The sequence below is a fragment of the Mus pahari genome, chromosome 1, assembly GCF_900095145.1.
Source record: "Mus pahari chromosome 1, PAHARI_EIJ_v1.1, whole genome shotgun sequence".
In the NCBI taxonomy this organism is placed as follows: Eukaryota; Metazoa; Chordata; class Mammalia; order Rodentia; family Muridae; genus Mus; species Mus pahari.
In genome coordinates, this window is record NC_034590.1 from 130,606,725 (window position 1) to 130,620,686 (window position 13,962).

Consider the following 13,962-nt stretch of genomic DNA (forward strand, 5'->3'; position numbering starts at 1 on the left):
GAGAGAGAGAGAGAGAGAGAGAGAGAGAGAGAGAGAGAGAGAGAGAGAGAGAGAGAGAGAGATTTATTAGAGTGGCTTCAAGAATTCAGTAGTTGCTCAGCCCATGAGGTTTAATGTCTCGTCTGGTCTTCAGTGTATGCCAGAATCCCACAGTACTAAGTTCTAATGCCAGTGCTGAAAAGGACTTGCTAGCAAGAGTGAGAGCAAGCAGGCAAAGACAGCAAGTGTCCTTCGTCCTCCGAACCTCTGAACCTGTAAGCCAGCCCCAATTAAATGTTGTCCTTTATAAGAGTTGCCTTGGTCACCGTGTCTGTTCACAGCAGTAAAACCCTAAGAGAGTCTTCCCACTTCAAATGATTAAAAAGTCCCTCGGAGGTGTACCCAGTTCCTTTAGTTTTAGTTCATTCTAGATGTGGTCAAGGTGATAACTAAGAATACCTATCACAAGGTGACCCAAGGAAATGGTTCACACAGGTATAATATTAGTTAACAGACCCCAAGAAAACATCAGCTATTGCCAGCCGCGTGGGTGATGTAGGTTCGAAACCACTGATCCACTCCCTGTAGATGCTACTTCTCAGGACTAACTGGAGACAACTACAGATACTGATTTTATTTTATCTTTATATATTTTAGGATATATTAGGAAGGTGTGATTTCCAAAGCCAGTTATGAAGACATTTGTCATTGGAATTGGTGGGTGAGTAATTCCTCTATAAACATCTGGATGAGATGCTCCAGATGTCCAGATGGTTTTTCAAGTGGACATGGTAGAGAAAGCTGTGGGAAGTCCCGAGTCCTAGGCAGAGTGCTGCCAGTGAGGAGGACCAGGATTTCCCAGGGAAGGAAGAGGTAGGGTCAACAGTATTTCCATGTGTTTTCTGGGGCTGACACTGGAGATGAGGCCTGATTGGTCATTCCTTTGGCAGAGGAGGGTTATCATTTCTTATGTGGGTGTTCTGGCACGGTGCAAGAAAAAAAAAATTACTCCCTTCTGTTTTCTATGGCCAGCTTTTGAAATGAGGAATACAGACTTCCTTACATCCAGTCCTTTCCCCCCACCCTTAGGGTAACGAGGTGTGCTATTTGGCTAGGCTACTTTGTGTTGCTCTGGTGTGATAGAATCCGAGTATCCCACTGTCACAAGCGTTCTAAATTGTGTGGTCACCTGACCTGCGGCACCAGAGTCTGACGAGCAAATGTGACATCAGCAGCTATTGGAAAGAGACTATCTTGCTGCCGGATTGTGTCTTGTCATTCTTCACATGTGTTGCATTGACAAAACTCCATTGAGTTTTATTTGATGAAACTTTTGAAATACTAAAAATGTAATGTGAGGGAGATGCTCAGTTGTGAAATACAGGAATCAGTTAGGACTCAGACGGGTCTGCATCTAGTTGGGTAGTAGAGCATTTGCCTGCATGGGGAAGGTCCTGGGTTCTAACCCCAGCATCAGGCAGAGGAAATGAAGAGGGAGCTGAGCAGCACAGCTTGCCTCTTTGTGGCTCCCGTCTGCCCAGGGCCAAGGCTGTGTTTGTCACTCTGCAGGACCACCCTTGTCCTTCCCCTCATTTCACACTCTGTGCTACCCTCCCATAGTAGGCCATCACTGCCCTATAATCTTCTAACTCTCCTACACACGTCTATCCTATTAATCCTCGTGTTAAAAAGACCCCCTGCTAGAGTTAAACTTTGCTTCCCACTCCAGCCGTAAGCAGCCTCCTAGGCCTCCCTTTCTTCAACTGGGATATGGGGGATTGATATCACCCTGTTACAGAAGAATTCTCATCTTATTGGATTAACTGTAAACACTGGTTTTAGCTTTCACCTGAACTTCTGCACCCTCTTATTACCTTGCATGTTGAAAAAAAAAAAAAAAGAGGAGCTCTGTGCATTTACTCATTAACAAGGAAGGGAAATGCATTGTGTACACTCACTGTTCTCTCCCTCAGATCCTAAGGTCATGCTCTGGAGCTCTTCCCTGGGGCAGGAGAGCTTGTGGGAGGGAAGTTGTGAGCTTGCTGAAGGGACAGGAGGGGTCCTGAGGGTCCTGAGGCGTCTTCTGACCCGGGATGGTTACATTCCAAGTACGGATTGCAGGCTCTGAGCTCTGTGCCAAAACTCTTCCCCAGTCCGTACATTCCTGCAGGATTCCTGCAAAAAGTGCTTCCCTCTGTGTGGCTTCTGCTGAATCAATGGGAAGGGCTCTATTTATCGCTGATTCAGTTATATGATCTTAAAGAATAAGTGTAAGAAATGACATGTTTTCTTGCCAGATTGCTAGACCACAGTGAAGTTGCATCCTTTTAAACAAAAGCGTGGCCTCTTGAATATGGACTATCGGCATGGTCTATAGACATTTTTCTTAAAGAAGAAAAGGTCGAATTTTTGTTAAAGAATAGAAGGTTCTCAGTATATAGAATAACAGCCCCCATAACCTACCTACATGTGTATTGTAAGGTAAAATGGACAGTCTTATTAATGAATATCTTCTATCTATCTATCTAATATCTTCTAGTATATCTTCTACAGATATAATATGGTATTTACATGATAGTTTATATACAGTAAGCTTTCTTTGGGTTTTGTTGTTTTTATTGTTTGGTAGGCTGGATCCTTTTGGTGGTTTGTGATTTCTTGTTGTTTTAAACATAGTCAGGGCCTTCCTATGTAGCCCTTGCTGGCCTGGAACTCACTGTGTAGACCAGGGTGGCTTTAAACTCCCAAAAGATCCACCTGCCCCTGGCTCCTGAGTACTAGAATTAAAGCCACGTGCCTCACAAGTACTTTTGATGAATGTATCCCTCTGTAGATAATAAACATTATGGTGTTGATCTCAGCCAGAATGAATCACAGGTTCTTGCCAGTAGATGTACAGTCAGGACTTTTATGCTATGGACATTTGGTGTGTGGCGAAGTCTTGATGTGTGTTCAGGGTGACTTTAAATGCACAAAATAAAACACGGGAATTCAAAGAAAGTCAAGTTATTAGTATACAGCCATAAAGCCTCTGCAAGCAAATCTGTGAGCTTGTGATGGATCCTTGCGGTGTAATAAACAGCATATGTAAGTTTGAAACAATAATGAGCATTGGTGATACTCCATCTGCCCACTTCTACCTCAGCATGCAGTTCTTGTAGACGTCCAAGTCAAAGCACTGTCAAAACTGTAGTTTATTGCGTACAATAAAAGAAGCTGCTAATATCCTGTTAGAATTGAGTGAAGGTGGTATAATCTCTTTCAACTTGACTATGACCCTGAATTCTTCCATAGACCCTTTGCATGTGACAGAGCTCTGAGCCAATCACCTCTTCGAAAAAAATGATAGCATAAGCCAGGCATGGTGACTGATACCTGTAATCTCAATACTCAGGAGGTTCCAACCAAAGGTCCGCTGTAAGTTCAAGGGCAGCCCGAGCTAGCTACCCAAGTGGGTCAATAAGGACAGCATGACTACTGTTTCAGAAGAAACACCCAAAGAGAAAAGAAAGATTAACTAGAGAAATGCCTCCCCCATGCAGGAGAGCCGGAAACAGGACACACAAGTTCATCAGGCACCTGTATCTCCAGATGTCACAGTCCAGCCAGAGGCAACAGACACTGACCCGAGGGGAACAGTAACAGTGGGCCTCCACCTGGGCCCAGTCACAGAGAGGGGAGAGGGGAGGGAGAGGCATGGCACAGGATGTGTAGCCGGGCATGGTGGCGCACACCTTTAATCCCAGCACTGGGGAGGCAGAGGCAGGTGGATTTCTGAGTTCGAGGCCAGCCTGGTCTACAAAGTGAGTTCCAGGACAGCCAGGGCTACACAGAGAAACCCTGTCTCGAAAAAACAAAAAACAAAAACAACGAAAAAAGAATGTTCCATGTTCCCTAATGACTTCTTGGACCTCGTGATTTTTCTTGGCTCAGCGTGACAAACGGAGGGAAGACTACCCTGGCTAAGAACTTGCAGAAACACCTTCCCAATTGCAGCGTCATATCTCAGGATGACTTCTTCAAGGTATCTATGAAGCTTCTTAGATAACTTATTGAACACACACACACAAAGCTTTCACGACAAAGTTAATTAAATTATAGCCAAAAGCTATAAAGAATAAACTGGGTGCCATAGTGTTACCTGCCCACTAGAGGGCACCATCCATCAGTGACCACCTTCGAGCTTGTTCCTCATTTTCCAAAACATTTCTTAAAGGCTTATCTTTTTAATTGTTTATAATTGCACCATTTCTGTCCTCCATAGTGTTTTGATGGATTCTTTTAAATTTTTTTCCAGCCAGAGTCTGAGATAGACATAGATGAAAATGGTTTTTTGCAGTATGATGGTAAGTACAGCCACATGTTGAATATTATGAGGTTAAATTCATTTTCTTTTTCAAATCCAAAAAACTTCTGTCTCTGTTAACATAATATTAAATGTTTAAATAGGGAGGGCAAGAAGGCCCCATGATTAAAAGCACTTGTCACGTAAGCCTGACAACCTAAGTTTGATTTCCTAGAACCTTTGGAAAGATGGAAGGAGACACTTCCACAAAGTTACCCCCTGATCTCCACAAGTATGCTGTGGCCGTGCACACACACATATCCTAACACATTATACATGAGTGCCCCCCCATGCACACACCCTAACACATCATACACGCTTGCCCTACACACACACACACACACACACACACACACACACACGCACACACAAATAATTTAATAAAGTTCTGAATGTTTAAAGATTACTGTACTTTAAGCCTGCCTCTGTAGCTTTTTTTTTTATCTCTGTTCAGCTATTTAAGTAAATAGAACATTTCCCACAGATTTATATTTCAAACTTAAAACTGGAATGATAGATGTTTTTCCAGAAGCTAGGGCACAGTAGGTTTGCCATCTATCTGTCCCTCCCTGACGTGGGCAGATGTGGCTAGCCATGCTGAACACTTTGACCCTCCCCCACCAGAACTTTTCATCTACACCGGACTGAGCTTTCATGAGTCCAGCCTCCCTTCCTGACAGCCAAGCCCTTAGAAGCAGGTTTATTTGTTTTACTACTTAGAAAATCTTGAAATGTATCTCAGACTCACTCCATTCTCTTGACCCAGGCTAATTCTGTTGGAAGCCAAGGAATTAAAATCAGCCAGAAAGTGTTTCTTTTCCTGGAGAGACGAGCATAATAGAGTTTGTGTCCTTACTCTTTTCTAGTTAGCAGCTTTCCTTAGTCTGTGTGCAGACCAACAGAGGGGACTCTCCTAAAAGGTCATGTTCACTAACTCTGAGGGTCTGAAGGCGCGGTGCTGTGTGCCAGTTCTTACAAAGAGTAATTGTCAGGCCACGTCTGTTCCTTGCTGTTCTATGTCATTTCAACCTCCATTCGTTGGTCCTTCGCTCCCCTTATTCTAAAAGTTAGAAAACATTTTATAAAGAGTGGAAAACAATGTCAACAGTCTCCAAGCATTATATATTCATTGGGGAGTCCTCATAGGCTGCTAATTAAAAAATGAATACTTCAATAAGAAAAAAACTCTAAAAGAAGGTGAGTAAGCACTTCCGAAATGCAAGCCGGTGGGCCTATCAACACCAAGTAATTGCCAATCACCTTTCCTCCAGTTCTGAAGTAAACAAAGAAGTTTAACAGCAGGATAATGACCCAAGGACATGGTCACTGCAGAGCAGTCGCCCTGTGCACACTGCATGGAGTGACAGACCAACATGCGTATGTCTCTCAAATGCTTTGAGATGTCCCTGCCATGAGCTCATGTGTCCTACACCTTGGAGACTAGCCAGGGATCCAGGAGCTTTCTTCTGTCCTCTGTGGGCACTGCACACACGTGCACCCACATACATGCAGGCAAAACACCCATAAACATAAAAAAAAAAAAAAAACAAAACGAAGAGCTTCTCATTTAATAATATTAAAAATAGTAGCTACTTTCCAAATACAGTATAATATGTAATTTATCTTTCAAATATGTCTATAGACATTTCGTCTTCCAAAATTGGAGTTCTAGGCAGTTGTGAGCCACCATATGGGTACTAGGAATTGACCTGTGTCTTCTTGAAGAGCATTGGGTACTCTTGGCCACTAAGCCATCTCTCCAGACCTAATTTAATTTTTATTTTTATTTATTTTTTTGTTGTTTTTCAAGACAGGGTTTCTCTGTGTAGCCCTGGCTGTCCTTGTCCTGGAACTTACTTTGTAGACCAGGCTGGCCTCGAACTCAGAAATCCTCCTGCCTCTGCCTCCTGAGTGCTGGGATTAAAGGCGTGCGCCACCACGCCCGGCTAATTTTTATTTTTAAGGATCTGGCTGGAGATATAGTTCAGTGGTTGAGTGCTTGCCTAACAACCAGAAAATCCTGGGTTCAGTCTTTGGTACCATACATTTTTAATTGTTCAGTATCAGGAAGGAGTTGATGTGGTAGTCAGCCATGTGTTTATGGTAGCCAAAGCTGGAGAGTGAGTGAGAGAACTCAGAAAAGGCGCTTACCATCAAGCCTGACAGCCTGAGCTACATCCCTGGGACCCCCACGGTAGAAGGACAGAACTGAATCCCTCAAGATGTCCTCTAACCTCCGCACATACACAGTAAATACATCAACGTAAAAAAAAGTATAGCTAGAAACAGTAGCATGCTATTCATTGTATTTTATATTTGTACATCATTATTTTTCCATAATAAAAATACCTTAGACATACCACTTAAATATCTCTCTATCAGTGTTTTAACTGAGCATTTAAGGTATTTACTATTAGATACCTTGAAGGATAAGTTGACTGCTCTCATGTCGTACATGTACAGAGCCCTGGAGATGCTTATCACAAAAGCCATCTCCCCCTCCCAGAAAAAGTGCTATATTAATTCCATGTGTTTTATGTTTTCCTCAGTGCTTGAAGCACTTAATATGGAAAAAATGATGTCAGCCATTTCCTGTTGGATGGAAAACCCAGGAAGCTCTGCGGGACCAGCAGCCTTGGAAAGTGCTCAAGGGGTTCCCATTTTAATTATTGAAGGTTTCCTTCTCTTTAATTATAAGTAAGCCTTCCTACTGCAATACCAACTTGAAGGAATGTGGGGGTGGAGGAGGGATGTGGGGGTGGGAGGAGGACAGATGCTGGTGTGGAAAAGGGATGCTGGTGTGGAGGAGGGAGAGCCTTGTGACCTGAATATGGTGTCACCGTAGGCCTCTGGACACCATATGGAACAGAAGCTACTTCCTGACCGTTCCATATGAAGAATGCAAGAGGAGAAGGAGGTACGTCTGGGAACTGTCTGTGCATTGTTATTCCAAAGATGAAATACAGGAAAAACTAGAAAAGTGCCATTACTGAAAAGTCTTAACCCCGAAATCAAATACTTTTCTATAAATGCTTCTCACATTGGGTAGTATAGGGTAACTTCTCTAAGAAAAAGGGCCAGTGTCATCCTGTCAGCCCCCCGGGGGTACTTGGACAACCACATGTGGCCCATGTACCTGAAGCACCAGTAAGAAATGAACACCGTCATTGGGGAGATTGGAAAGTGCCTTTCCCCTTGAAGGCCTTTTTCTTCTCATTCACATCAAAGTACAGGAAAGACAGGATGGCATCCCATCAGCTCCTTGTCCCTCACCCTTCATGACGTGGTCTGTTCTAGCTGCAGAGAACACCAGCTGGAAGGAGAGTGAGCCAGCCTCTTAGTATCTCTCTCCTTGTTTCTTCTTGTACTCATCCCATCATTCTTCTATAAGACACAAGAGGCAGAGAAAGGATAAGTATGAAATAGTGGATTCCAGGCTTATGTTTTAGATTGGTTTGGAACTAAAGCCAGTTTTCTCCCTTTCTCACTACAATAGAGGCTAAAACAAGTGGTCTGATTTCCTCTTTAGATTTAACCTGAATGATTTTCACATTCTCTTGACCAGTGATCTATTTACTTGGTCAATCATAACCTTGTTTCCTGTATGCTTTTCCAGTACCAGAGTATATGAGCCTCCAGACCCTCCAGGGTACTTCGATGGCCACGTGTGGCCCATGTACCTAAAGCACAGACAGGATATGAACTCCATTACCTGGGACATCAGTAAGTACCTCTCTCCCCTTTAAGGCCTTTAGTGTCTTATTTTTTACATCAAAGTACTTTTTAAAGAGGTGCTCAGGTACTCTCCGTACTCTCTGGGCTCTCCTCTTCTGCAACTGGTTCTGGCTGGTTTCTTTTTCAAATGGCAGTTTTTGTTAAGCTTGCCAGATTCCAAATGATCGATCATTCATTGAACCATCCCTGCCTGAATGTTGCCCATGGCGATGGAAGGGAAGCAAGGCAGACCCAGTCTCTACTCTCCCCGGCTGCTATGTCATGGCGAAAAGCTATTAAAAGTGTGAGCTTTATAAGCATACCTCTTCCCCAGGGTAAGCACTGATATTAGGTGGCAGGCAGACCACCCACCTCCAAGTTCCTTGAGAAAGCTCCTTGTAACTCATATGAGTTCAGCTAGACTGAGGTGGGGAAAAGTTAAGTTGGGGGGGGGGTGTGACTGTCATCCAGGCCACAGAAAGAACCTAGAAAAGACCTGGGAACAGGAAGGCATGTATATTACCTGAAAGAGGCTGTTGTGTTTGCAGTAGAGAAGAACAAGGAAAGGATGTGCCGCTGCTGACCATGATGATACAGGCAAGGGCCAGACCCTCTGATGACAATAGGATAGCCAAAGAGAATTAGGAAGCTCTCTACAGAGAGGCTTGAAACATGGTCGTGATTGGCACATAATCTTTTCAGTAAGATCTCTTGAGATCTGGAGGGTAGAATTAGAAGTCACTGTGCTGAACATAAGTAATCAGTAGAAATGGGACTGGGGGTGTTAAAGATGACAGACACTCCAGGACCCAACAGGTGTTATTTTGGGGGGAAAATGTGGTTATGGGAGCAAGGACTACATACATGTTTTGAAGGAAATAAGATTGAGGTTCCTTATAGACAATGTATAGATTTGGAGGCAATATGAATACTTGGGCCTGGGCTAAACGACTATCCCTGGAATAGAGTGCTCTTGTGGAGATGATGGCATAAGTCTCCACAAGAGACAGGGCAGAGGAATCAGACTGGCATAGTTTTCAGAACAAAGGGGATTCATCCATAGGAAAAGGAGCCTGTTGGCCTCTGGGAAGACAGCTTTGTTCTGATATGTGCAGAAAGGTCACAGAGTCCATCTCAGCACTATTTCTGGGTTATGCCTGCACCAGCAGCTACTGTGCTATACAGGAGAAACATCCTCTTACACCCTTTGCTTCCTCCTCCTAAACTGCAAGTCTAGCTTTATCCTTGCCCTGTGTCCTAGTTAATGTCAGCTGTCAACTTCACAGTAGAGTCTTCTGAGGGAGGCTCAACTGAATTATTGCCTAGAGCACATCAGCCTGTAGCCACTTCTGTGACAGATTGTCTTGCCTGATAATTGGTGTGGGAGGGCCTCTCTCACAGTGAGCTTGCCACCCTAGGCAGGTGGACCTGGGATGTAGAGGAAATCTAACTGAGAGGGCCAGAGAGCAAGCCAGTGAACAGCGTTCCTCTATCTCGTTCCTGTGACCGGTACCTTGAGTTTCTGTCCTGACTTTCCTCAATGAGTTGTGGTCTAGAAGCATAAGTCAAACAAACCCTTTATTCCCCAAGCTGTTTTGGGGTAGAGTGTTTTATCACAAGAAAAGTTCAGACATCCTGCTTAAATGCAGTCTGTCCATGGTTTCCAGCTTTTGGGGATAAAACCTAAAGAGACATCAGGGCACAGCCCTTCTCCAAAGCATCCTCTCCCAGGCTGTTCCTTCCCCTGCTGCTAAGCCCCTTACACTTCCCAACAGGCAAGTCCTCTTCAGACTTCCTTATCCTTCCTTTATTATAACTAGAGGGTCCTTTTCTCTTCAATCCAGGTAACTTCTTTTTCTTCAACAGTATTTGTGTGAATTTTATTAAAAAGATGTACCTGTGGTCTCGGTAGTGTGTGACAAAAGTCCAGTCTGACACACAGTTTAAAAGTGTCACAGTTGCCGGGCATGGTGGCGCACGCCTTTAATCCCAGCACTTGGGAGGCAGAGGCAGAGGCAGGCGGATTTCTGAGTTCGAGGCCAGCCTGGTCTACAAAGTGAGTTCCAGGACAGCCAGGGCTACACGGAGAAACCCTGTCTCAAAAAACNAAAAAAAAAAAAAAAAAAAAAGTGTCACAGTTGATCCCAGTTGGGGAATTGCTCCTCTCTGGGACTCCTGACATGCTATTGTGTGACAGTCAGGCACCAATGACAAACCAAGCATACTGTTCCATGTCTGGCTTAGTGAACCAGTGAGTTTATTGGAGTTCCAGACAGGAGTGTGGTGACTCAGCGGCGGTTGCATCACCAAAAAAGCCTACCTCACCATGGTGATGCCTCACAAAAGCGGCCTGTACAACCTTCTGGCTGCTCTGGGCATGGGAGAGTCTTCTGTCCTCAGCAGTTGTTACTGCTAATGCTACCTCTGGAAGGATCTTTGTGAATCTAACTCTCAGGAGTTCAATGAGCTAATAAGTTCATTTACTTTGGTTTTTAAAGACTTTATTTATTGTATATAAGTACACTGTAGCTGTCATCAGACACACCAGAAGAGGGCATCAGATTTCATTATTAATGGTTGTGAGCCACCATGTGTTTGCTGGGATTTGAACTCAGGACCTCCAGAAGAGCAGTCAGTGCTCTTAACCACTGAGCCATCTCTCCAGCCCTACTTTGGAGTCTTACAAGCCTCCTTTCTCCCTCTGGGAGGGAATGTCGCAAAGCAGAAGAAATGGATACACAGTGTGTGCCATATGCACAGCACATAACCTCTCTCTTTGCTTTTCGTTCCTCCCCTCCCTCCTTCCCTCCCTACCTTCTTCCTTCCTTCCCTTCTTCCCTCCCTCCCTTCTTCCTTCCCTCCTTTCCTCCCTCCTTCCCTCCTTAGGCCATAGTCCTGGGCTGCTCGGTGGAAGCTATTGGTGTTTTACAGAAATGCTAGAGCATCCTTTACTAATAAGCCTGTCAACATTTGTACTGCTATTTTTCACTTTTCAGTTTACCTGGATGGAACAAGGTCTGAAGAGGACCTCTTTTCTCAGGTGTATGAAGATGTCAAGCGAGAACTAGAGAAGCAAAATGGTAAGTGTTCTTGTATCAAATTGTGTGGTGGAGAAAGGATATTAACAACAGTTGACTGCATAGCAAGAACGGTGTGCACACATTTCACATGGACTACATTTATTTGTCCTTTGCTTGAGAATAACCCAGAGTCAGAGATTCGGTGCCCGGCTGGATCTTGATCATTTTGTTTGTCAGATAGCTTTAGGTTTGGAAATATTTATCTTTGTTACACCTCTTAGTGGTTTGAATGTTATTTAAACTCAGAGCAGGAGACAGACCATATGTGCCTGAGATGTTGATTCTGGTAGAGTTGGAGCTCCCCCTTGGCTTTATTCTCTCAAATATTTCCATAAAGTTTCTGTTTGGCAAATACAACATTTCTGAAAGATGTAGAAAACCACCTAAAGCTGGCTCCAATGAAAAGAAGATCCAGGAGTGTCGATGACTTTAGGCTCAGCTGGAGTACAAGGCTAGAACTGTCCTCAGGGCTCCGCTACAGTTCTGTTTGGATTTATTTTGAAATCAGGCTCTTGGCATTCAGCATGAAGTGATAGTTTACTCTTAGCACAACTGTTGTTAGTGGATAAATTGGGGAGCTGGATATTCCTGCTCTAACTTTACTACTTTCTAGCTAAAATAAAATGATTTATTTTATACAGATTTGGTTTTGTGGTGCTAGGAAGTAAATCCAGGCCTTCATATGCTTAGCATAACTAGGCTATATCCAGCCTTCAGCCTTCAACAGTTTTGTGGAGTTTTTGTTGTTGTTGTTGATTGTTTGTTTTCTTTTTTTTAAGATTTATTATATGTAAGTACACTGTAGCTGTCTTTAGACACTCCAGAAGAGGGAGTCAGATTTCCTTACGGATAGTTGTGAGCCACCATGTGGTTGCTGGGAATTGAACTCAAGACCTCTGGAAGAGCAGTCAATGCTTTTAACCACTGAGCCATCTTTACAGCCCCTGATTGTTTGTTTTCAAGACAGGGTTTCTCTGTGTATCCCTGGCCATCCTGAAAGTCAGTTTGTAGACCATACTGGCTTCTAATTTAGATATCTACCTGCCTCTGCCTCCCTAGTGCTGGGATTACAGGTATGCACCACCACTGCCTAGCAATCTTCAACAGTGTTCTAAAAAATAATTTTCCAACTTAACTCAGCTAAAATGCTCCAGGGAATATTTTTGCATTGATTTATCTTAGATCACATGACTTACTAAAGCTATTACTATGGCTGGAGAGATGGCATGTGATTGGTTGGTCATAACTTAATCATATACGCCACCATGGTTGAAGACCCCCTGGGTGAGTCTTGGTTTTTAAAATTTTTTATAGAGAAAGCAGATCAGAAAAAAGTGTAAAGAACCCAGAAGAAAGAAGGAACACCGGGGTGGGAGGGCAAATCTCTAGCTCTAACTGCTGCTAGATTTGAGTCATAAGAATGAAAATAGGAGTTAGAGAATGACTCAGCAGTTAAGAACTGTTGCTGCTCTCAAAGAGGACTGGGGCCCAGTTTCCTGCTTACAGCTGCCTGGAAATCTGACACTTTCTTCTAGCCACTGGTCGCACCTGTGTGCATATGTACACCTCTCTCTCTCTCTCTCTCTCTCTCTCTCTCTCTCTCTCTCTCTCTCTCTCTCTCTCTCACACACACACACACACAAAGTAAAAAAAAATAATAATAATAATAATTTTAAGTAAGGGCCACATTGTGTAGCCCTGAGTAGCCTTGAACTATGTAAAACAGGCTGGCCTTGAACTCACAGAAATCCAACCTGCTTCTGCCACCCTAGAGCTGGGATTAAAGGCATGTGTCACCACACCCAGTGTTATAAAAATAAATCCTTAAGAAGCAATTAAAGTGATTCCTATGCTGAGCTGGTGGTGCATGCCAAGTGTCACAGCACTTAGTTTAGAGGAGGCAGGAAGTCACGAGTTCAATAATAACTTCAGCTACAGAGTGACACCCTGTCTCAGAAAAAGGAGAAGACCTGTGGCTAAAGCAGATAAAATGTCACAGTCAGCTGGTTCAAGAGAAAGCATCATAGACCCCAACAGCAGGGAAGACTGTAGCAAGGTGTAGGGTGAGACAAACATACTGTAGGCCACAGTCAGTGACCCGGTAAGAATTACATTGACTCTCTCCTCATCAACTCCTCTCTCACTAACCATCCAAGCCATCCGGGCAGCCCGTTGACCCTGACTGTTGTTGACTGCAAGGTCAGTCCTTCCCACAGGCACGAAGCCCTTTGAGGAAATGTTAGGACCATGTTAAATTTTCTTCTTATAAATAGAACTAATAATCCATACTAAGTCTTCCCTCCCCTGCCTTCCCACCCCTGCCTTCCCACCCCTGCCTTCCCACCCCTGCCTTCCCACCCCTGCCTTCCCACCCATGCCATGTGTTACTCTGACGGAGGTAGGTTTCCCATAATGCAGCCCAGGGCTCTTCAGTTTTCATAAATGATAACCTTGAGCCAGAACTACTCATCTAAGAGAGACCAGATCCTCTTCCTGGTCCAGAGAGAGGCTTCGGGGGCACTTAAGTGCCTGGATACCAGTATCTGTCATCTTAGTCATGGCCAAGACTTAGACTCAGTTCCCTACTAGTGACTAAGTGATATATTGAAATTTGGCCTTAGTATCTAAGTGGGAGCTCTAGTCATACTCCCGTGCTGCCTCAAGTCCTTTTTTTATCTGCCACAGGGACCAAGAAGAGCTGGCATGTAGCAGCATGTGCTGTAAACCCACAAGATAGTACCTGTCCATGTATGAGTCAGTCTCTCTCTCTCTCTCTCTCTCTCTCTCTCTCTCTCTCTCTCTCTCTCTCACTCTCTCTCCACCTCCTCATGTAAATACCCTCTG

General features: G+C 44.0%; 1 protein-coding gene across 2 annotated transcripts in view; it reads left to right on the forward strand.

Annotated features, from left to right (window-relative positions):
- The window catches only part of Nmrk1 (nicotinamide riboside kinase 1), a 21,459-nt gene that overhangs the window by 3,395 nt on the left and 4,102 nt on the right, over window positions 1–13,962 (forward strand). For both annotated transcript variants that reach the window (XM_029543358.1, XM_029543356.1), the window contains exons 2-8: window positions 637–700; window positions 3,913–4,003; window positions 4,277–4,325; window positions 6,874–7,021; window positions 7,170–7,241; window positions 7,941–8,047; window positions 11,035–11,118. In XM_029543358.1, coding sequence (XP_029399218.1) covers window positions 672–700; window positions 3,913–4,003; window positions 4,277–4,325; window positions 6,874–7,021; window positions 7,170–7,241; window positions 7,941–8,047; window positions 11,035–11,118 — 580 coding nt within the window. In that variant the 5' untranslated portion in view covers window positions 637–671. The remainder of the gene's footprint in view (window positions 1–636; window positions 701–3,912; window positions 4,004–4,276; window positions 4,326–6,873; window positions 7,022–7,169; window positions 7,242–7,940; window positions 8,048–11,034; window positions 11,119–13,962) is intronic.